Consider the following 22,743-nt stretch of genomic DNA (forward strand, 5'->3'; position numbering starts at 1 on the left):
TCATGTAACAACAACATATAACACATTACTATGTTAAAAACACCTTCAAAGCAGATAGTATATTTATTTCTTATAATGTAGTTATACTTCACTGTCCTGCTATAGCCTAATTGATACAGCATTAAGTGAAAAGCCTTACAGTTTTCAAAAGAATATGAGCAGTGGCTGCTATAAAAAACTTGCATCTCTATAATAATCAGCCATTCTTTCTGCTTTCCTCTTTCCTGTTCAGTGAATTAACGTTATTGTCTATTAATTATTAATTAAAGGCTACTCACCTCCACTAAGGTGATGAAAATGATTACTTAGATACTTCAAAGTCAGTTTTAATATGTGCATGCCACTTTCTGTTGTAAATATATAAACAAAAACAAGCTACAATTATAGATTGTGTACAGTTTCATAGAAGGATACTGATATGACCCATCAGTTATTTATATATTAATGCATCCAAACATTTTCCTTATTTGAAATACTAAATCAAATATATAAATGTCAGTTTACAACAGAACTTGTTTGCAGATCAAATTTTATATATAAACTTGGCAAGAGCCAAAAGTCTGAAGAAAAACACAAGTTCAAATCCAAAGGATCAAGGTGCGCAATTGACCATTTTCTTTCCATTATATATCCGTATGTGTGTTTAAAGGTTTGTTCCATGTTCTCAGCTTTCCCCTTTATTTAAACCTAAATAAATGTATCTGTAGGTTACCCCAGAACGTAAACTGCATACAGCATCCCATGTTGTTTCAAAACCTGTGATGTAGGTTACGACCACTAGAGGGAAATGAGCCGACACGACAGCAAAGAAAATCACCAGCAAAGAAAATGTCACTTAATGCTGACGCTGGTAATTGACCGAAGTGGTTATTTCGACCTCGGTCGCATATTTTAACATTATATAGCTTAATTACACAGCTTCGTAGTTAGGCACTATGAGTACTATGTTTGCAGACACGATACTTATAGTTTTTATATCAGTTTGTACAGCGTTGTTGGCGGAAGGTAAAGTAAATGTCATTAGATTTGTTAGTTAGCTAGCTAGCTACTTTTTACGACCTAGCCAGCTAGTTAGCTAGTTAGAGATCTTAACCTCATTCCTGTCTTTCTGGTATTTAACTTGTCGTCTGTTCTCACTATTGTCGTTGTCTAGGTATAACCTGGGTGTTGGTGTACCGCACAGATAAATACAAGAGGCTCAAAGCCGAAGTAGAAAAACAAAGCAAAAAGCGTAAGCATTGCTTTCTATATTTGTATGACGCTAGCGTTTGCTAACTTCATAACTACCAGTAAGGTTAGTTTACGATTTAGAAAATGCATCTGATTAAATGTGTAATTTTGTTTTAATCCCATCGTTTGGTTAAGTTGAGAAGAAGAAGGAGACAATCACGGAGTCTGCTGGGCGTCAACAGAAGAAAAAGATAGGTATGCTACGTGGGGGGCAATATTTACTGTGTGTTCTCGAGCAGTATCTTCACCTAACTAGGTAATCTTCTTAACGTCTGTGCTAGAGTTTATCTATTAACGGAATTATTTATTTTTTGTTGAATAGAGAGACAGGAGGAGAAACTGAAGAACAATAATAGAGATCTCTCAATGGTAAAACAATATTTGTCTCTGTGTTTATGTATGTGTATCAAACGTGTGATTCTTGTTTTAACTTGCACCAAAACCATATTCTGATATTGAAATAATCTTGTATTATAGGTGCGGATGAAGTCTATGTTTGCCATTGGCTTCTGCTTTACAGCATTAATGGGCATGTTCAATTCTATGTAAGTGAACTTACTGATTTAAATACTGCAACAGTTGGTTGTCATGCATTTTAAATGCACTGTTCAATAATAGTTGTTGAAGTGCTTTTGTTTTTGATCTTTGTGGTGGTGGTGGTGGTGGTGGTGTTTGCTTGTTAATTTCAGCTTTGATGGTCGAGTTGTAGCGAAGCTGCCCTTCGTTCCTTTGTCCTACATCCAGGGCCTTTCTCACCGTAACCTTCTGGGGGAAGATTACACTGACTGTTCCTTCATCTTTCTCTACATTCTGTGCACCATGTCCATTAGACAGGTAATCCTAAAAGGTCTACCACTGCTTAACCGGCAGAATAAAAAGTGAATGTGAAATCAGAGGTAAAGAGCAGTAGTTTCATCTAAACATTTCAAAGTGCTATAGAATGGCCAGATTTTAAAAAGGTTTTTCTTTGTATTGTACATGAGTGTTCCCCAGATTGCTTCAATTAATTCTGCATTTGTAATTAATTTATCTGCGGTCTCATCATTAAACCCCTTCCTCAGAACATTCAGAAGATTCTGGGTCTGGCTCCATCTCGTGCTGCCACCAAACAAGCTGGTGGATTTTTGGGACCTCCTCCACAAGCTGCCAAATTCTCATAAACTCTGAGGACAATAAACAAGCTCTCTTCTGTTGGCTGCAGGAAATGGCTCCCTCTAGTGCACATCAAGCATCCAACACTATGAGAACAATATTTAAATGAAGCTACCACTGCAATCACTGTATTTTTTCTGATTTGGTTGAACAAATCAGATAATTTTGGGACTTGATAACTCTGAGGTTATGTATTAAGATTTTAAATGACAAGAGAATTGTCATATGGAAAGCATAGCAGCTGTAACGATATAATAACCAATAATTCGTTGTTTTTTGGGGATTAGCACAACTTTTCAGTAAACTAACTCACTTAAGTGTTGAATGTCATGCACTGCTATGTAACACCAAAAATTATTAAGCAAGTCAGCTGTTAGAAATCTTCACTCTGCATTTGTGACAAGCCTCTTATTGGTCCCTTAGGCAAACAGTATGGAATACAGAGAAAGAATACTACCGACTAATTCACCTACAGTTAAATGGTAATGTTTAGTCCTTTTATTATGGGATTTGTAACCGTTGAATCATTTGTGATCATCCTGCAAAGTGCAGGTGGCGATTGCAGTGTTTTTCATTTTACTACAGAAAACAAATTGATGCTAATCTGTACTTTTGGGCGGATTTTAGACAGACAAGTAATACTTTTTTTTTACAACTCATACATTTTTGTTACCTTTTAAGATTTAAACTCAAAGACTTATTTTTGTTTAGGAGTTTGGTCATTAATTTATGTGCGAGGAAGTGAAATAAAAACATTGAGTTGTATTCATTTTCTATTATGCATTGTTAATTCTATTTTAAGGTACTGAAGTGTCGTACTGAAATAAAATAGAATCTTACATCACCATGACTACGTGGTTTTCAATAAGATCTTGAGCAAGAAATGGTCCAGATGGTGGTGATATTTGTTTACACACACTAATTACTAAAGTAATAAAGCATCTCCAGTCACCGCAGTAAGATGTTTGCAGTTTTTAAAATGTTGCATTGCGTCTAAGCTTTGTAAAAATAAGATTTATCCTTCGGTACCCTGTGCATGCGCGAATAGTAAAACAAAGGCCGTATTCGTGCACGTTACGTGCAAACTTCAATGTGTGGATCTTGCCACCTGGAGATAAAGTGATCGCAAAAATTCGGCTTTTTGCGCGGTGATCGCGTGACGGTACTTTAAACAGCTCAACAGCTAGATATAGACTAAACTAAACATGCCATTAAAAGCATAAACTGTAGTTTTAAAAATCACATGCCACTTCAGTGTATTCCGCCCTCTTATGTAAAAAGCCAGCGTAGGTATATCTACGGCTGGATATGATTGGATACCCAGACGAGTAAACGTGCTTCATGTTCCCTTCTTAAGGAGCTGCATACAGCTGCAGGCCCGTCTACTGATACGCCATTGCGAAGGCTTTCACGTCAAGGTAGCGCTGTGATTTATATTTGAAGAGGGACATAAGCTGTGGAAAAAAGGAACCGACAGTTAACAGTAACTGGATCTAGCGTTAGTGAAGTACGATATGGACTTCATGTGCATAATGTCATATAGCTAACGAACTAGACAGTTGATATTTGAATTTTGCAGTAGCTTTGGCGTATAGCTTTATGATCATAGTGTTGCGTAACATCACTTATTAACGGCTAGCCGCAACATGAATTGTGAAAACTGAATGCATCATAATTAATCATAACTGATAAGTCATTGGTGTAGTTGCAAACTGCTGCGTTTGGTGTTTACGTTTAAAGGCAACACTAGTTATCGGCAGACATGTTTTTCTTTGTTTTTTACCGCCCTTTACTGAAATTAACACATTGTATTTATATGTGAACGTTACAGTTTATAATGGCTCAGCAACCGTGTCTTTCGTTGCCCGAGTATCGAAATGTATCCACTGGCAATCTAGTGGTCAAAGAGCCGCTGAATTTCTGGGGTGGCGCGAGAGTTAAGTCCAAGGACACAAAGAACTCTGAACCGGTTTATGAACCTGCAACTGGTAAGATAACTTCCAACTATCTACGTGTAGCCATACGAATCACTGCCGCAGTTTTGGTGTCGTGCGCATTTTGTCACTGATTAACTATACCCTTTAATTAATACTCTTAAGTGTCAGGGCAAAGGCAATAGCCTATAAACTCTGCCTCAAGTCTTGAAGCACAGTGGGGAAACTCTCTTTTGAACATGTGTGGGTGTGTCCATAAATTATTTGTGCTTTCCCAGGTCGGGTGCTGTGTAAATTATTTTGTGCTTTCCCAGGTCGGGTGCTGTGTGACATGATTCCCTGTGGGGAAGAGGAAGTAGACCAAGCCATAAAGAGTGCACACTCTGCCTTCTTGAAATGGAGTAAATTGGCTGGGATGGAGAGAGCTCGGATCATGCTGGAGGCTGCTCGTATTATTAGGGTATACAAGCCGATATTAATGTGAGTCGCGTATGGGTGTTTTGTTTTGTTTTTTTAAACCTGCTGTAATCGATTGTATAGTTCTTGCAAACCTTTGTAAGACTTTATGACCAAGAGCCCACCCCTGCCTTCGATGTTGCTTTCAGATTACACTTATAGATGCTATTTGTTTCTTTCAGAGCAGCTATTCAAGTAGTATGTGTAACATCAGTTTTAATGTCATGTCAAAGAAGAAAAATGTCAGGTATCTGAGCAGCATTTTATGTCCAAGAAGTGAATGCAAAAACAACTTCAAACTTATAATGCCCAAAATAAGTTTATCCTTCAATGTCTTTAAAGGTAGGAATTTCCTTGTTTGGAGCAAACATAGCTGTAGTATTGTAACTGTTTTAAAATCATACTAATCTTTCAACATCTCCCCTGTACAAAGCTACTTTCTGTAGACATGACGGTTCATGGTGAAAAATTATGCTTTTTGTAAAGAACCCTCTGAACAAAAAAACAAAAAACAAAAAATGACTGGAAGTCACAAGTGTGCATTGTTCTTTGGATCCAAAGAATATTTTCACCAAAAACTGTTGTACATAGCCTCAGGTTGTATTGTTTTGTGGTAGGCACTTCAAAAAGTTGCAGTGTTGATATGCTTTGGAAGGGTTACATGGGTCTTGCATGTGTAATTGGCTTTTAGGCTGCATTTAGGATGAGCGTATTCAGAATGTGTAACGGTCTTGTTCCATATGAATAGGAGCGCAGATCTGAAATAGCACGACTGGAGGTGATCAACAATGGCAAATGCATCACTGAAGCTGAAGTAGATATTGATGTGGCCTGGCAGTGTATTGAGTACTTTGCTGGCATTGCTCCAACACTAGCAGGTAATCTCCATGTACCTGATAGTTGCACAAATGCATGGTGTGTTTATTTATTGAGTAATAGTTGTATGTCTAAATCATTAGGCCTGAGCCAGTTGTGAAACTGTAATGACGTATAGGGCTTTATATGTAATGTTTTGTAGTGATTCTGCAAGGTGTATTCTTTCACATATTCAGGCCAGCATATTCAGCTTCCTGGAGGCTCCTTTGCCTACACTCGTAGGGAGCCACTAGGTGTGTGTGTGGGAATTGGAGCCTGGAATTACCCTTTCCAAATTGCTGCTTGGAAATCAGCCCCTGCACTCGCCTGTGGTATGTGTGCAGTGTTGCTGTCAAATGGTGTATCTCTATTTTGACATATCAAAAGCACCCAGAGCTATACTGGTGCTTTGGTTGCACTCTGAGGAGCTGAGGCTGACTGTTTTCTCCGTCTTGTTTTCTCGTCTAAGGTAATGCCATGGTTTTTAAACCCTCTCCCATGACCCCAGTGACTGCAGTCATTTTGGCTGAGATCTATAAGGAGGCTGGGGCACCAGATGGGCTCTTTAATGTGGTGCAGGGAGCCGCAGAGACTGGAACTCTGCTATGCCACCACCCTATGGTGGCCAAAGTGTCCTTCACTGGCAGTGTGCCAACTGGCAAGAAGGTAAAAATGACAGGAATACTTTAACGAGCAAATACATTTCAGGTTGAAATTAAATTGAATTTACATGATCTTAGCAGTAGACTTGTACATTTATTCTGTTAACCCAGTTGTTCCAAAGACACTGATTTAAGTAAATTTGCCCTGAAATTTTTATGTAAAAAAATATCAAGCACGGGATTATAGCAGTGCCAGTGCCTTTGTCAATAAGGAGTTTTTCTATTTAGTGGGGGGGGGGGAGGGCACAGGTGAGGGGAAACATGGAGTATAAAAGCTGTTGATTCATGTACCATCTGTAAGGTAATGGAGATGTCTGCCAAAGGAGTGAAGCAGGTGACTCTGGAACTGGGTGGAAAGTCACCACTTATCATCTTTAAGGACTGTGAGCTGGAGAATGCCATCAAAGGAGCTCTCATGGCCAACTTCCTTACCCAGGGAGAGGTTGGAATTGCAGTATTAATATTTTCCTGCCTTGAAATGGGTATTATGTTTGCTTATGTATATTTATTGATGCATGTGTATGCTTAAGTGCAGAGGTATTCAAACCGGTCCTCAAGGTTCAGGTCTAACAGATTTTCCAACCTCCTTTTATCCAGAAGTCAGGTGTGATGACAGTGACCAACCAGTTACATGAACCATTTAATCAACTTCAGGGGATTACAAAATCCAGGACCAGATTTGGATTCGAGGTCCAGATTTGAATACCGCTGTTTTATTGTGATTGCATATATTATGCATGCTGATTCAGGGACTTCTGACGAGTCCATTGTGCCTTTAATATCAGATGGCATTTTATTGCTGTAAGATGGACAAATTACAGAATGCTGACTGACTACAAATGGTAAACACTGAAAGAAGGAAAATGCTTTTAACTACTTTCACTAGTTGAATGGACACCAACATTGAATAAGCAGAGGCAATATTGTAATGATGCTCTGATTTATTATTGCAGGTGTGTTGCAATGGGACACGGGTGTTTGTGCAGAGGGAGATTATGAAGCCATTTGTAGAGGAGGTGGTGAAAAAGACCAAGGCCATCTCTGTTGGGGATCCTTTACTGGAGGGCACACGGATGGGAGCCCTGATCAGCAAGCCCCATATGGAGAAAGTGCTGGGCTTTATTAACCAAGCGAAACAACAGGTATTGTTGCACACTCTTTAACATGAACTAACTCAACCTCTGGACCGTATTTTACTTTATATAAAGGTGCTTACTATGTGTCAAAGGAACTTTTTTAATGTATTGCATCTTGTTTTAGGGAGCCAAGGTGCTGTGTGGTGGAGAGCCATATGTTCCCAGTAATCCCAAACTGAAAGGAGGTTATTTCTTGTCCCCTTGTGTGCTAGGTTAGTAAGGTAGTATGCATGACTTGTGTATGGTGGTGTAGGTTATGAGCTTGAACTGATGTAATGTGTCCTGTCATCACACACAGATAACTGCAGGGATGACATGACTTGTGTGAAGGAGGAGATCTTTGGACCTGTGATGTCTGTTTTGCCATTTGACACAGAAGAGGAAGTTGTGCAAAGGGCTAACAACACCACCTTCGGCCTGGCCTCTGGAGTCTTCACCAGGTAAAATCACTATTGCCAGCCTCACATATTTTTATCCATGTCAAGACTTTTCACTCTAGTATTTTCTCAGGAAATTCACATTTGAATTCTGCTTGTGTTTAGGGATATAGCTCGGGCCCACAGAGTGGCTGAAAACCTTCAAGCAGGAACCTGCTTTATCAACAACTACAATGTCAGTCCAGTGGAAGTCCCATTTGGAGGCTACAAGATGTCAGGTATAGCTAGTAGAATTTAGTGACGATAATAATGATGCTATAATGGTTCCTTTTTTGGTGTTTGTGTAAACTGCAGTCCATCAGGGCACATGACGGATCAACATTGTTTCCTCTCTTCAGGTTTTGGCAGAGAGAATGGCATGGTGACCATTGAGTACTATTCTCAGCTGAAAACCGTTGTGGTGGAAATGGGAGATGTGGAGTGCCACTTTTAAAGGATTACAAATGAGCCATAGAATTTCACAAGCCCGTGACAATGTGGCTTCCAAGCTTCAGTAAAGCTGTGATTTCTAGTTTTTGTACTTTTGTACAGTATTTTAAACCTCTAAAGGTTCCTGTTTGGAGCACCTTTTGAAATGGTTTTGATCTATAGCCAGACAAAATGCATCAATACCAAGTGCCTAATAGCCATAGATCATACAACTTGCAGTTATACTCTGCAGCAAAACCAATTTTTCCATACACTTCACCTAAACAATTTGCAATTTGTCAATGTGGAAAATAAAGTAACATTTTCTACACAAATATTCTGTCTGATTAGTTTCTCACTTACCTTTTTGTCTTTTTAACAAAGGTAAAGATGGGTTAACTTTTTATTTTTATTATTTAAGTTAAATACTTTGTCCCCTCAGACTTCTGTTTTGAGTTTTAAAAAATAAATGCCTTGAGGGGACAATAACGTGTATTTCACAAGGATTTTAGAAAAACATGATGTCCCATACAGAGGTCAATTATCAGTGGTGCAAAGTGCGTTGAAAGCTACCAGAGGTGAAACTAGTTCATATTCAAAACATAAACTGATACTAAATATTGTTTTGGAAATAAACTGATTGTAACCTCTAACAAACCAAGGCACTATAGGTCTAAAACTCCTTGGATAAAGTAACTTCCTTTACTCAGGTTGGATAGACTGCAGGAAAATGGAACAAGAATGGAGACAGGAAGCTCTCTGTCCACTCTGACATTTTTAAAAATTTGCAAACAGAACTCAACATGCGGATCAACAGTGAGGGCATCTTGCCTTTCAAGTCTGATTGATGCCCACCAAAATAATCCTAAATTCTTTTTTTTACTACAGTTGAAAAGCTGGTTAACCACTCACTCATCTCATTAGTACTTCCTAATTACAAGTGTGATAAATTGGCCAAATTATTTGGTAATAAAATCTCCTCCATTAGGAATACAAGGTCAACAGCCCCCACGGACCTGGTCAAAGTGCACCAGAATGCACCTTATCTGAATTCTTAGAAATTGATCTTAAAAGACTTGCCAAAGTGATCTCATTTAAACACTACTAGCTCTCTTCTAGTCAGCAATTGTCCCAACAATGTGAGCAGTGTCCACAACACCACCCGTCCCAAATTAATTGTCCTGCTTAATAGTGAAGTCCAAGCTTTAGTTGTCTTGTTTGGTTTTTTTTTTATACTGAAGAGTATTTTCATCCATCCATGATTCATGATGCTGGCCTCTCTTTCTTCACAGGTCCCCTTCTTGTTTTGAGTGACCTCTTGTCTAAGCAGTGTCTGTGTAGTTTTATGCAGCTTCTTTTATTTTGTGCACATCTATTAAAAAAATAAATAAATTCATTTTGTAGAATTCCAATTTTTACAGCTTTGCTGCAAATTCGCAGTGTGACCAGTTGTACACTTTTGCAATGTACGTTTTCTAAGTATCCTATGAAACCTTTTTATGTTTATACTTTGTTGTATTTTGATTGTTACTAAAATTGTCTAAATTATTCTAAATCAGCACTCTGAATTATATAGTATTTTAAAAGTTTCTTGTAAAAAAAAACCAAAAAAAAACAGGCTTAGTTTTTAATAAAAACGATTTTTTTTAAAAATGTATTTGTTATATGAAACCTGATTGTGTTCATACAGTTTCAATACACTAACCTTTGACTAAGGTGCTTTCTTAAATGTTTATTTGGATACCATTTAGATTTCATAACAAGGGTTTCCTCGCCATATTATTTAAGCAGTTACATAGCCAAGCATAAACGACCCCAATGTCCCTCGTAGTGAATGCACTGAAGATACAAAGGTCCAAATAAAAAGTTCCACCATGTTCGGAAAGTACGATGGCCGTCACCAGCAACATAAATGTGCGTACCGCTGGGGAGCTTCTCCGGTTATTTCTTCGCTTTTTATTTTTGTGCACTAATAAAGACGCTAACACTAGTTTTGACTCTTTAAGGTTCACCCTGTGCACTCCAAAACGGAAATGCATCTCAAACGGACCAGCGTAAATGACGTAGTTAAAATTGTCATTGGTCTTTTGGAAGCTATCGTTATACAATCGAAAGTAAATCGTGTAATCTATTGAACATAGATCAAATGGCCTTGGTGAGTAACGTCGCTTTCATTTGTGATTCTTTAAGATGTTTTCAGTTTTTAGTTGTAATAGTTTGACATGTATGTGTTTGACAGGAACTCTGGTTAGTAAAATAGCTAGCTGGCGTTAGTTATCTGACTGTCCTAGCTAGCTGTGAAAGTTTTGCTGCTTACATTTGTGCTGAGAGTGCTGGTTAGTGAATACCAAGGCCCCGTTGCACTGTGATCGTGTTTAATCTCATAAAATATTTCTTTGATTGCTGGCAGTAAACACTAACAAAGGATGGGTATTTTATGAAAGATTTCAAATTCAGGTTTTTACAACAGTCTTTCATGGCATGATTTGTTGACAAAATGGGATGTTCAGAAAGTGAAATTGAGATACGCTGTTGGCATCCATTTTAATTACTTATAGGCGTCTGATTTGTTCAGCTAATGTATTCGACTGTATTATTGCATTGCTACAAAACACGATTTCAGTGCTGCTCTTCATGGCAATCCTGTGTCGAACCTTTTTACTTGCAGGTCAGTCTGCAGTAAGCAAGCTAACTAGCCTATAGAGGTCTATAATGAAGCGACGACTCCGCAAGACACGGAGCACCGCCAAAGAAATGAACGGTATGCTGTATTTAACCGTCGTCATACCCACACCTCATACACCACACCTCATACACCACACCCACATACTTTTTTATATCTGCCGTTTTCGTATTTCAACATTTCTGGTTGGCAGATATCAGGGATGAAGCTATGCTGTCAGTAAAATGTGGAAAGGGATATATTCACAATACTTTAAACTTCTCTACCCTCTTTATCCATCTTAATACAAAATTAAGACAAAGGCCAGATAATACATTAATTTGCACAGCGAAGCATATTTCAAATACATAATTCACTAGTAAATACAACACCATAGATCGCCAGTGATCTTCTCTGTGCTACTGACTCTGGTCTTCTCACAATTATTATTCTGCTTGATCTCAACATTTGACACCATTTCTCACCCACTTCTGGAAAGATTGTCTTCTGTAGGAATAACAAGCACCGTACCTCATTGGTTCACATCATATCTTTCCAACAGACCACAATTACATTTTCATTAAAAGTCAGTGCTTTTACCTTTCCCTTCTCGCCCACTGTGTCCCTCAGAGGTCCATTCTCAGCCTTCTTCTGTTCATCATATACCTATTTCCTCTTGGGCATATTATCAGACACCATAACTTTCACTGCTATGCTGATAATATACCGCTCAATATTTCTGCAAACCTCTTTGTATTGAACCTCCCTCCAGCCTCTGTTCCTGCCTAATGGACATTTGAATATTGTAAAACCCACAACTATCTCAAACGTAATGGAAATAAAATTGAAATTTTACTCCTTGGTACTAAATTAACACTTGAGAAAATCTCTAATAGTTCCCCTCTCCTCCTCTGTAAGGGATCTCTGTATAATTTTGAACCCACCCTTTTATTTGAATCTGATTTCAATTGATATCATTTCCATCACTTGTGCTGTTTATGTTTATCTATGTAACATCTCCAGACTTTGCCCCTCGTTCTCCCAGTCCATGCTAATGTTCATGCTCTGGTTACTTCCTGGCTAGGCTTCTGCAATTCCATAATTTCTGGAATTCCCTCCAAATTACTCAAAAGATGGCAGTTAGTTCAGAATTCTGCTGCCCCTGCCACGACCCATTCCCAGTTCCGAAATCACATCATTCATGTTATCGATTTAAAAAAACAAACCAAAAAACCCCCACTTTTTTCTAATGCTGCCCCATAGACTATAAGATTCTCCTCATCACCTTCAAGACCAAATGTTTAAACTCCACCTCAGAGTTCATCTGTTCACCTTGGCCTATTCTTAGACTGCCATCATAGCAGCCTAGCCTGCCTCTCATTCCCTCTGTCTTTTAATGTGTCCTTGAGTCTCTTGAAAGGCACATGAAGATGTAAATGTTTATTATTATTACCATCTGTTTTCTGTTACATCAAAGATGAGGCTGATAATAATGTGGATGATGTTGCACATCCTGTGGATGATCTTGATTCACTGAACCCAAGACTCATAAGCTCACAAGAGGAGGTCACGGGTAAGAAAGAATATAATCTAAATAACAGTTATCATAGAGTTCACTGAGATGATGCTGTTTTATGAGTTTCTTAATGTACTCTTAAACTGAAGCCAACTACTGATTAATAATATGAAGTTATTTGTGGTCTGTAAAAAAAAAAAAGCCTCCTGTGATGTTTTAGATATTGGCAAAGATCAAGAAAATACAGAAAGGAGGAACTCACTAAAACAAGAGGAAGAGGATGATAAATATCATCCTGGTGGAGGTGACACTCCCTCATCTCATGAAAAAGCCCAGAGCTTAGCTTCTGCAGAGGGTCATGACTCTTCCAACACTCGTAAGTGTGTGTTTTCTTTTTTGACATTCCCACTTACTCTTGGTCAGCAACACTCCTTAAACATAAATTGTAACGGGCTTCTTTCTTGTACTTTATTTACCTCGTACTTTAGACTCTCTTTGTGTGGCACTTTGAGTTTGGCTTGCATTCCTTGCACTTTAGTTTTTGAGAACTCGTTCTCCATCTACCATCAAGCAATAAATAAATAAATTTTCTTACTTTGTGGATGTACACATCACAGTAAAAATAGGAAAAGTCAATAATTGTCTTCAACATAAGGAGCCAATTACTTGGCTAAATTTTCTACCCTGAAAACTGTGCCTAGTAGTTTTATGGTGTTGTCAACATAATCTGTGCATTTTGATTATTGTTCTGCTTTTGTCTTTGAACATGTGCTTGAAATTATGCTACCCCTTGAAGGAGGAGAAGATCAGAAGCAGCCTAAGAGCAAGGACATAAAAGATCATCCACAGGAGGAGAGTAAAGAAGGTATCTAACCTGAGTACTTTTTATTACTGAACATAGGATAACAGTGACTTTAAATGAGAAATAATTAATTTCATCATCAAAAAGTAGCAAATGGTGTTTATACATGTGATTTATTTATTATTTTACATTTTTTTCTATTAAGTTAAGCTCACATGAGATTAATCAAATTGCTTTTTAGTCCTCAAACAAACCAGTTTGTGCTCCATAGAATGGATTCCTGGTCACATTTAGAAATGGATTTATTAGAGAATCTGTGAAACATTCAGGCCACTAGGTGTCAGTATATTTGCTGTTTAATAATGTGATGAAGAATCAGTGGAAAATTCACTTATTGCTCTTTTAAAAAGAATGGGATTTCAGATATTACATTTGGTTTTTATTACACAAACTCCAACCTTCCTACTTTACTTTCCAACAACAACCATTGGTGAAGTACATTTTTTGTATCCTTCTAATTAATGGAGGCAGAGGAAATGTTGAATCTAGAGGTGGTGTTAGAGTGGGACTTTATCTGTTCTATTTGCCTTTCCAATCTTTTATTTTAGCAAACTGAAGGTTGTTTTGTTACATATTGGTCTATAAAGTTTACGTTTCTCTCTGCATTAGATGAAGACCCAGAAAGAAGGAGCTCAGTCAAACAAGAGGAAGAGAATACTGCAGGTGACATTCACTCTGCAGAAGAAAGCCCTCCTACTGGATTTGGTCTGGGCAGTAAGCGTAGTTTTTTTTTTTTTTTCTTTGCAAAGTCAGTAAGATGTGTTAAAAAGATCACTTATTATATAATGCAAAACTGCAGATGACTTCATTCTCTTTTTTCTTTCTCAAACAGAATGGATTTTGGCAACATTTGTACTTGTGCTTGCTTTACTGGCATCTTGGACGCTGACATTCGAGTCTCCACCTGTGCAGAAGCAGTTTAACCTGACGTATGTGTTCCATCAAGAAATGGACAAGGTTCAGTCTAGCTTCCCCAGCCAGCCCAGTGAACTCTGGAGGAGAAGCAGGATTCACCTCCGGAGGCACCTCCAGATGACCCATCCCACTGAACCAGTGAGCCTTCTCTTAACCTCTGGTCGTGGGGCTGAGAAGACACTGGCCTGTCTTGCTCAGCGATTAGCTGCAGCCTTTTCCACTGCACTCAATGCTTCTGTCCTGGACATTGATGGGGCCAGCAAAACAAAACAAGACGCTGAACAGGTCAAACTGGACATTGACATAGCATTGAAAGAGGCATTTGAGGGTGGTAAGCGTTCTGCTATTATTCACCGTTTTGAAGAGCTTCCTCCTGGAGCCACGCTCATCTTCTACCGCTACTGTGACCATGAAAACGCTGTCTATAAGAAGGTCTTCCTCATGTTTACTGTGTTGCTAGATAACTTGGAACTCTCACCCAACATTAGTCTGGGATTAGTGGAGGAGATGGTTCAAGAATATTTAAAAAATAAGTTTATATCCTCCGACAGGACAGCAACGTTTAATCAGATGGATGTAGACAAGCTGAGTGGACTGTGGAGCAGAATTTCCCATGTTATCCTGCCAGTGGCTGCAGAGAACACAATTGAACAGCAGGGCTGCAGGGAGAGAGGATGACTTGCTTTGAACTGAGTGTAGGACAAAAGAAGCTCTTTGTACTAAATTCATTGCTCTTGAGGGAAATTGCTTCAGGGATTTGCTGCTTTTACCTCTCTTTAAATGGCTCCCATTCTTCCAAGCTGGACACTATGTGTGTATGTGTGTATATATGTGTGTGTGTGTGTGTGTGTGTGTGTGTGTGTGTGTGTGTGTGTGTGTGTGTGTGTGTGTGTGTAATATGCCTGTAACTTCATTTAATTTATGAAGTCATGTAAAAAAAAAAGAAAAAGCTCACTTTCTATAGAGGCTGTGTTTCAACAGACTTTGTGTCTATAGGGAACCATTCTGTAATGAGTTACAGCCCCAGTAGAGTGACCAAGCTGGCATTACTAGTTAAGAAGAGGACAAATTTTTTTTTGCATTTATAAGATAATTGAAAATTTGAACGCAGAGGTTCTCTGTATATTCATTTTAACTGATTGGGATGTTTTAGGAATTATGAAAACAGATATTTTTTATTTAAATAATGCCTGTCACTGGGGTATTTTTAAATAGTTGATTTTATAGGGGCGGGATTTAATAAATGCAATTTTGTTGGTACAGTGTGTGCCTTTAAATAATTTGTAAAAGACTTTACAATTTCATCTTCTTCACTCAGTCCATTTTAGGGTTGCAGTTGCAGTAGAGTGAGCAGAGAAGTCCAGATGTCTCTGTCCTCAACCAATACTTCCAGCTCCCAGGTCAGCCAGGCAATGTAATCCTGCAGCTCCTGGGTTTTCCCAGAGACCTCTTCCAGCTGGTTTCAGTGGGAGGTGACCAGGGCAGATTCTTGCCACCTCAGCTAGGTCCTCTGAGTGGAGGAGCAGCAGTTCTAATTTAAGCCCTTCCTGAAGAGCCAAGGTCGTTGAGAGAAAGCCCTGCTACCTCTGTGATCTTGTTCTTTCAGTCATTACCCAGAGTGTGTTATCGTAGGTGAGGGTGTGAACATAAATCAAATGGTAAATTGTAGCTTCACTTTATAGCTTGGCTCATTTTTCACCACAACAGTCTAGTACAGGAACCACATAACTGCAACTGCAGCCGCTATCTGCAATCTGCAGCCTAAGCTATCAGTGATCTTCCCATTAGTCATGAACAAGATCCTGAGATGCTTTCATTTCTGTACTTGGGGGTGGTCCTCACCTGGTACCCAGAGGGAGCAGACCATCCTTTTATAGAATATAACCATGGGCTCAGAAAAGAAGGTGCTGGTTTACATACTGACCGCTTTACACTCAGCTACAAACCACTCAAGTGTGTGCTGAAGGCATCCATGCATGGATGTCAGAAGGATGTCATTGCATTGTCTACAAGTAATAGGAAAGCAACATCCCAGTCCACCTGCCAAAAGCTCTCTTGTCCTTGGCTACGCCTTACTGTCATGTCCATGACTATCTGAATCGGGAGTGGAGACGAGGCGTAGCCTTGGGGGATCCTGATGCTGGGAATGCAGACCCCACTCTCATTTTGAAAGTACAATGATCTCATGGTCCACATTAGTACCCCAAACTACCACAGAATATCTCTGGGCACATCGTCATATGCCTTCTCCAGCTTCACAAAAGGTGTATATACTGGAGTGGCAAACTCTCTCGCCCATTTAGCTGACGGGACTTGAAAGCTGACCCACCGTTCCACCGTTCTTTGATTGCCAGATATTCTCTGGAGGATGCATCAATAATGCTTGTTAACGTCAACCTGCAAATAAGAACGGGACCAGATGTTCTCTTCAGACTAATTCTCAAATCTGAATTTTTATTCTTGAATGAAAGAGAAATTATTATGCCAGAATATAGAGGAATTTAGGAATAACACTACTAGGGACACAATGTATTATTTGGTTGCTGCGAATGCTTGTGCATGTGCAAAGTAATCAGGCTTTCTGAACTGTTCATTTTAGCATGCTGCATGACAGTTTTCATAACTTTAATGACAAAATCAAAACTCACTCGTAGATTGGTTTGGAATAAGAAAGGTTCTTTATTTGGAAATGTCTGTCTTGGATATTTAAAATTTCAGAATTTATTAGAATACAGCACTAAATTGAAAAAATTAAATCTCTAATATGACAACTGCTTATTTTTCCAAGCTTTTTCCTTCCTCAGAGTCTGTTGTTTAGCTTTTTACGTTACTGTCAGGCACTAGGTTTTCAAGATTTCAGCACAAAAGACCATTTCATATGTAATTAAGTAGTGTATAATAGATGCCTTTAAAATATATTTTACGTATAGTTCTGTTTATCTTACAGGGTTTTGTTTTTACATGATTTATTTTTTTCTTCTGCAAATTACATTTTAAACAAAAGCACTACTAAATCACTGAGCTATAAATAAAAATATCTGCATAGTTCTTGTACTGCAACTATAACTGTGTACCTGTTATATTCAGATTTAGTTGTGGTGTGGGACATTAGTCCAGTATAGACAAGCTCATGTTATTGTTATGTTATCAAATCTGCCTAATATGAGATGGTTCCAGTTGTGGTCTAAACAAAGATGTTCAGTGTCACTGAATCAAAGCATCACCAGTTCACGTGGTACTTTTGCATGTGGTCTTCTATATTCTAATCAGGTGAATATTTTTGATATCAGTAAACAGTGCAGCATCGAACCTGGTCTTATTTAGTGCTAAGGGTGACCTATAAATATTTCTCTGTTGTGAACAATCTTCTCTTGAAAAATACCAACTAAAGGAATGTGGTTCAGCACATTATATTCATTGCCATTTTTTTAAAAATATGTGCATTATACATACAGCCTGCTTTAATTAATGCACTAGTGATTTATCTAGATATTCTGTTATACAGTCTAGAAGGAAGTGAATTATTTGAAATGGTTTAAAGTTGGAGCCATATTTTCCTCATTTCAGTTTGTTGGGTATATATTGTGTGAATGCTTTTATTTTAAATAAATGTAATATTTTACTATTCCAAACATTCAATTTAAGCCATGCATATGTTGACGGCGACACAGAATGTCACACACAAACTAGATTTTGTAAATTCATGAAAATACACTCAGAATCATGCAAAGATTTATTCTGTAAGATGTACATTTGACTTTAAACTTTGTCTTAATGCATAGTTTGTCACTACACATTTAGTGCTGAAATCACTGATCTTGATATTGAGTACTTGTAAATCAAATCTACTGGGAATTTCCAGGCTCTTTGACCAACACCAAAGCTTGTGCAGGAACAGCCTTCCCTGCAACCTCTGCAAAATTGGTGATCTTGTGACGCGCATTGTTTCCGGAAATAGCTGGTGTTCATGCAAATGTCTCCCTCAAAAACTGTTTTTAGTTCCCTCTTTCCACTAGATAGTGGTGTTGGACGCAAAAAAGAGTTTCATCAAAAGTATCAATTTGATGTAAAATAAATGGACCCCATTGATTCTAAAGGAGATTATGTTGAATCGAGGAGGCGAAGCACCAGACAAATGCATAAAAAAGGTTTGCTCAATCATTTGCGTTTCTATCGAATTGGCGTTATCTCGACTGACTAACTTTAGCTAGCTGGCTAGCCTTAGCATTGTAGTGTTAATGATACGACAGCTGCTTAGCTAAAGCTAGCTAGACAACACTATTCGGCTAGTTAGTTAATTAGTTAGCTAGCGTTATCTAGCTAGAACGGATTAGACAGAGCTCAACGATTTAGCCAACAATTATATTTTAACAATACAATTAGCAAGTAATTTAAATGGGTTCAGATGTAGCTAGCTGGCTAGCTAATAAAATTAGTTTCGTTTTGTTCACGCATGATAACTTTAGCTAGCTTAGGTATAAAACTTGGAATGCTCATTAGCTGTCAAGCTCGAAACGTTTCTTGTGTATTCAGATATTTTGGTATTATTGGTTGAAATACTTAACACGAATGTGTGTTCCGTTTTCAGCGATATATGCTGTTAATGTAAGACCGAGAACTACTAAAAAACGGAGTAGAGAAGTCGAGAACGATCCTCTACCCACAGCTGTCAACGGCTTCCAAGAACTGTTGAGCACATCAACTAAAGATGAAGGTAAGTCTCTGAGAAAGTTGTTATTCCATGGTTTTGTTATGAGAGAAGAGTTACTATTCCACGGATCTCATTCAGAAATAGAGTCGCCGAGAAAGATTGGAAGGTTACAGATGGCAGGGGATGCCGTAGATGGCTATAAAAATGTAGAGACAAAAGTGCTGGAGGAAATGGAAGTGGCTGAATATACAGATCAGGACCAAGACATGAACTCAGAAGATGAAAGTGAAAATTGTGAGGCTGGCATGAAGAGTAAGATATCTTTTCATATTAATATATAGTTAATTTATTCAAACAGCTCTTGGGGAGTTAAGGATCACTACAAGCATTTCTGTGTATTTTGCTAGAAAACCCCCTCGTTGAGGAGAAATATAACATCAGATGCACGAAGTTAGGGAATCTAGAAATGGAAGAGCGCACAACGTTGCAGACCCGAAGGATCACTCATCAAGAATCACGAGATCCAGTGCTATCCAAACTGATAGAATATCAAAATGCAAGCTGTGACCCCCAGACTTCTTCAAAAGGTTTGTCATTATGTATGAAGGTTCCTTGTGAAGATACTCTACTGTGAAGGAGATTTTGATTTAATTATATTTATTTTACTCATGGTTGTTTCATTTTCTCCACAGAACCTTCAAGAGAAAGTTCTGCTTTTATCCACAACAGGCCACTGGTGAACAGACATGAGGTTTTGAAAGCAAGGAGCAGCATAAGACAGTATCGGGAGAAAATGGAGGAGAAAGGTTAGAGTCGAGTATCACACAAAGTTCTGTACTACGTATGATGGTGTCTGCAGCAAAATTTTGTGTTTCCCTATTAGTTGTAATCTTTTTTTCCCCTATTTACTATAGTTGTTTCTAGCACAGAACTTCCAGGTTTGGACAGGTATCCATGCTCAATAGGACAAACAAGGTGCAGGCACCAGACAAATAAGCTTCCTCCTTCAAAACAACAACCACAGCACAGAAACACAGGTACTGCTGTTGTATTTTTGTTTCTGTATATTCTTAACTAAATGCTTCAGTTAATAAGGCAGTTACTTAAATACTTTTTGTACAAAATAAGTTATTGATTTTTTTTTACGTACTGTTTATCATTTTCTTCTTTTCCTCTTGAAGAAACCAAAAAACCTTTCATCACAAAAGCAAGTGCGACATCCTACTCAAAAGGTATTTTCCTATGTTTCAAATTAATTGCTTTTTGTTCTCAGTTTGTGATTCTGTGGAAACTGGTTGTGTTTCTCTCTACAGGGTCTGTATGGGATGCATGTAGGGTTCTTCCATGGGCTCTGTTCCTGCTGGCCTCACTGGGTTTAGGCTTAGTTGGTTATCAGCACCTGCCACCGTCAAATGCAGAGCACCAGGACAAGACGGCATCCAGTCTAACTTTGGAAGCCCAGTTAGCTGCAGTAAAACTCTTATTCCCCAGCCAGCGCTCAGAGCTCTGGAAGAGGACAGAGGTCCATCTTAAAAGGCATCTCAATCTATATCAACCTACTGAGCCAGTAAGTATGATCTTGACCTCCGGTCATGGGGCTGAGAAGACGTTAGCCTGTCTGGCTCAGCGATTAGCTGCAGCCTTTTCCATGGCCCTTAATGCATCTGTCCTGGACATTGATGGGACCAGCAAAACAGCACAAGACAGTGACCAGGTCAAAATGGACATTGATAGAGCATTGAAAGAGGCCTTTGAAGGTGGTAAGTATGCTGCTGTTATTCACCGTTTTGAAGAGCTTCCTCCCGGAGCCACACTCATCTTCTACCGCTACTGTGACCATGAAAATGCCGCATTTAAGAAAGTCTTCCTGATGTTCACTGTGTTGCTTCCTGTGCATGAACTCAACTCTGACCTCACTTTGAGTGCTGTAGAGGAGCAGGTGCACGAGTATGTGAAGGAGAAGTTTATCTCCTCAGACAGGACAGCAACGTTTAATCAGATGGATGTAGACAAGCTGAGTGGACTGTGGAGCAGAATTTCTCATGTTATCCTGCCAGTGGTTGCAGAGAACACAATTGAACAACAGGACTGCAGAAGGTGAGGGATCCTATAACTGAAAGTCTTCACAAGATGATATCTACTGTACTGCACCAGTGGACTTGTGAGAATGGCACTTATACAATTAAATGGCTAGTTACATGTTCACTTGACCAGGTATATTTTTTACTTTTTTAAAAACTAAATCTGAGAGACCTTTTTTCAAAACATATGTTCAAAAATGTTTAACATTTGTTTGTATTTCAGAATAAATGAAGAAGAAATTCATACTTTTTAAAAATATACCCTAAAAATCTAAATTGTGTGTCAAACTATCTCCCTTAGCATAAATCATGGGTAGCCCAACAGCGCCCCTGTAATCTATGTTCTTTCTGGGTTTAGATACTTGTATTAACATAGCTACTGCAAATAAGAGCTTCTTTAAGAGCTTCAGAAGGGTAAATTGGATTAGGGTTGACATTTAATGAAGAAGGTCATGCAAAGGCATTTTAAGAAGTGAGATTAGGCACCTAGTCATGCACTGAACTTAAAAGTTGTTGATATGTTTCAGTTTCTATTCAATTTCTTGGTATTATCGTATTCTGATTCTTATTGCTGTTTTTATGCTTGGTGTTGATTTATTATTTTGTCGCTGACTAAAGTTATAATGATTAAAATGTATTTTTATGCACTTGTTTGGGGTTTTTGTTGTTGAAACTCTCAGTTTCTCCAGACCCAGAGCCATGTTAAGCCTAGCCTAAAAATGATTTCCAGGGCTGATTGAACATTGGCACTACACTTTAGTCCAAGACTAGGCTAAAGCTATGCCATGCTAGGTTAGGCTATGTCCAGAGAGACACTGATTTGGTGACCCATGATTGGCCTCTTGAGGGTGCTATTGACTATTGAATGCACTGATTCTGTATGAACGAGACATGCATCATATAGTCTGGGGCTTGCTAAATTAAAACAATTTTGGTGTAAAACCCCAAAATTGTTATTGCATGATTTATTTTGAAGTTCTACAGCAGTCCAGTAAAATATGTATTTCTGTCCTTAAGTGGTCAGATTAAATTGCTAATACAGTGTATTAACATGTATTAACAGATTACAATACATGAACAGTAACTGAAAAGATACATAATGAGATGCACAATGACAACTCTTCACTGGTCAAAATTTCAAAGACTAAGGTGACCCCATGAACCTTATCAAATGTACTTAAAACTGCCTAATTTATGACAAGTGTTGAAAATCCAAGGGTTACATTTGTCAAGGACTTTAAAACATTCTGGCTGCCAGCTATGGAACCCTCTTCTACACTGGCCCCTGTAACAACACCGCTGACTTCAGTGACGACATCTACAACACACCTACCCTCAGGTCTATCAGGAGAGGGTATCATCACCACACACACCAGTGTTAACACTGCACACACCTCAGTGATTACCCTAACCTCTACAGAACCACCAGACTCTACTGCCATCACTGAAGGTACTAAACATAGACCTACAACTGCTACAGTTTAAGTCACTGAACCAACAGAACAGCTGTCTTTTGAATGATAACAGGAGCATGTAGTCCAAGTCATGCATTCATTCTACAGCATAAATGCATAACAGGTTGTGATCCGGCCATCAGCATGAGCCTGCAGTTCCATGAGCAAGTCATAGCAGAATTGCCATAAGGGTTAAATCAGGTTTATGAGGGCAGTACTTAGTTACTGAAAAGTTTGTAATATATTACTAACTCTGTGGATCTTCTTTAGTAACTATTACTAACTCGGTGGATCTTCTTATGGTCCTTGTAATTGAACGTAAACATGTTAGA

The 22,743-nt window shown here is 38.5% G+C and overlaps 4 protein-coding genes across 8 annotated transcripts; all 4 read left to right on the plus strand.

The window, feature by feature from the left end:
• The first annotated feature begins 814 nt into the window (after nucleotides 1-814).
• Nucleotides 815-3,226, plus strand: tmco1 (transmembrane and coiled-coil domains 1). The gene is made up of 7 exons (XM_027015978.2): nucleotides 815-1,005; nucleotides 1,154-1,231; nucleotides 1,366-1,425; nucleotides 1,553-1,599; nucleotides 1,708-1,775; nucleotides 1,920-2,064; nucleotides 2,292-3,226. Exons 1-7 carry the CDS (start codon nucleotides 936-938, stop codon nucleotides 2,388-2,390), a joined length of 567 nt encoding a protein of 188 aa, XP_026871779.1. The 5' UTR covers nucleotides 815-935; the 3' UTR covers nucleotides 2,391-3,226.
• Nucleotides 3,227-3,692: 466 nt separating this feature from the next.
• Nucleotides 3,693-8,605, plus strand: aldh9a1a.1 (aldehyde dehydrogenase 9 family, member A1a, tandem duplicate 1). 2 transcript variants are annotated; one of them, XM_027016060.2, is made up of 12 exons: nucleotides 3,693-3,800; nucleotides 4,214-4,370; nucleotides 4,631-4,776; nucleotides 5,521-5,650; nucleotides 5,825-5,959; nucleotides 6,097-6,293; nucleotides 6,591-6,731; nucleotides 7,243-7,431; nucleotides 7,550-7,637; nucleotides 7,724-7,865; nucleotides 7,968-8,080; nucleotides 8,201-8,605. In XM_027016060.2, exons 2-12 carry the CDS (start codon nucleotides 4,220-4,222, stop codon nucleotides 8,293-8,295), a joined length of 1,527 nt encoding a protein of 508 aa, XP_026871861.2. In that variant the 5' UTR covers nucleotides 3,693-3,800; nucleotides 4,214-4,219; the 3' UTR covers nucleotides 8,296-8,605. The 2 variants fall into 2 exon arrangements, with proteins under 2 accessions (XP_026871861.2, XP_026871862.2); XM_027016061.2 differs by having other exon boundaries at nucleotides 3,800-3,889.
• Nucleotides 8,606-10,135: 1,530 nt separating this feature from the next.
• Nucleotides 10,136-15,108, plus strand: zgc:112962 (uncharacterized protein LOC548348 homolog). Of its 3 annotated transcripts, none has more exons than XM_027016030.2 (7): nucleotides 10,136-10,425; nucleotides 10,939-11,031; nucleotides 12,410-12,505; nucleotides 12,651-12,824; nucleotides 13,245-13,313; nucleotides 13,920-14,030; nucleotides 14,143-15,108. In XM_027016030.2, the coding sequence occupies exons 2-7, from the start codon at nucleotides 10,983-10,985 to the stop codon at nucleotides 14,901-14,903; spliced, it is 1,260 nt and encodes a 419-aa protein (XP_026871831.2). In that variant the 5' UTR covers nucleotides 10,136-10,425; nucleotides 10,939-10,982; the 3' UTR covers nucleotides 14,904-15,108. The 3 variants fall into 3 exon arrangements, with proteins under 3 accessions (XP_026871831.2, XP_026871833.2, XP_026871832.2); XM_027016032.2 differs by having other exon boundaries at nucleotides 10,140-10,425; nucleotides 12,669-12,824; XM_027016031.2 differs by having other exon boundaries at nucleotides 10,141-10,425; nucleotides 13,920-14,024.
• Nucleotides 15,109-18,242: 3,134 nt separating this feature from the next.
• On the plus strand, nucleotides 18,243-21,579 carry LOC113581107 (torsin-1A-interacting protein 1-like). Of its 2 annotated transcripts, XM_027016029.2 has the most exons (8): nucleotides 18,243-18,373; nucleotides 18,814-18,939; nucleotides 19,015-19,188; nucleotides 19,284-19,463; nucleotides 19,569-19,682; nucleotides 19,791-19,913; nucleotides 20,058-20,108; nucleotides 20,190-21,579. In XM_027016029.2, the coding sequence occupies exons 1-8, from the start codon at nucleotides 18,301-18,303 to the stop codon at nucleotides 20,975-20,977; spliced, it is 1,629 nt and encodes a 542-aa protein (XP_026871830.2). In that variant the 5' UTR covers nucleotides 18,243-18,300; the 3' UTR covers nucleotides 20,978-21,579. The 2 variants fall into 2 exon arrangements, with proteins under 2 accessions (XP_026871830.2, XP_026871829.2); XM_027016028.2 differs by having other exon boundaries at nucleotides 20,058-21,579.
• The last annotated feature ends 1,164 nt before the right edge of the window (nucleotides 21,580-22,743 follow it).

This window comes from Electrophorus electricus, chromosome 23, assembly GCF_013358815.1.
Source record: "Electrophorus electricus isolate fEleEle1 chromosome 23, fEleEle1.pri, whole genome shotgun sequence".
Lineage (NCBI taxonomy): Eukaryota > Metazoa > Chordata > Actinopteri > Gymnotiformes > Gymnotidae > Electrophorus > Electrophorus electricus.

Excerpts from the sequence above, each read along its gene's own strand:
- tmco1 (XM_027015978.2), top strand. The coding sequence starts at position 936 with ATGAGTACTATGTTTGCAGACACGATACTTATAGTTTTTATATCAGTT. Across the intron at positions 1,232-1,365 it reads AGAAAAACAAAGCAAAAAGC|TTGAGAAGAAGAAGGAGACA; the intron begins GTAAGCATTGCT and ends CGTTTGGTTAAG. Across the intron at positions 1,600-1,707 it reads ATAATAGAGATCTCTCAATG|GTGCGGATGAAGTCTATGTT; the intron begins GTAAAACAATAT and ends CTTGTATTATAG.
- aldh9a1a.1 (XM_027016060.2), top strand. The coding sequence starts at position 4,220 with ATGGCTCAGCAACCGTGTCTTTCGTTGCCCGAGTATCGAAATGTATCC. Across the intron at positions 7,638-7,723 it reads CTTGTCCCCTTGTGTGCTAG|ATAACTGCAGGGATGACATG; the intron begins GTTAGTAAGGTA and ends CATCACACACAG. Across the intron at positions 8,081-8,200 it reads TGGAGGCTACAAGATGTCAG|GTTTTGGCAGAGAGAATGGC; the intron begins GTATAGCTAGTA and ends TCCTCTCTTCAG.
- zgc:112962 (XM_027016030.2), top strand. The coding sequence starts at position 10,983 with ATGAAGCGACGACTCCGCAAGACACGGAGCACCGCCAAAGAAATGAAC. Across the intron at positions 11,032-12,409 it reads CACCGCCAAAGAAATGAACG|ATGAGGCTGATAATAATGTG; the intron begins GTATGCTGTATT and ends GTTACATCAAAG. Across the intron at positions 14,031-14,142 it reads ATTTGGTCTGGGCAGTAAGC|AATGGATTTTGGCAACATTT; the intron begins GTAGTTTTTTTT and ends TTTCTCAAACAG.
- LOC113581107 (XM_027016028.2), top strand. The coding sequence starts at position 18,301 with ATGGACCCCATTGATTCTAAAGGAGATTATGTTGAATCGAGGAGGCGA. Across the intron at positions 18,940-19,014 it reads CACATCAACTAAAGATGAAG|AAATAGAGTCGCCGAGAAAG; the intron begins GTAAGTCTCTGA and ends GATCTCATTCAG. Across the intron at positions 19,683-19,790 it reads GGAGAAAATGGAGGAGAAAG|TTGTTTCTAGCACAGAACTT; the intron begins GTTAGAGTCGAG and ends TATTTACTATAG.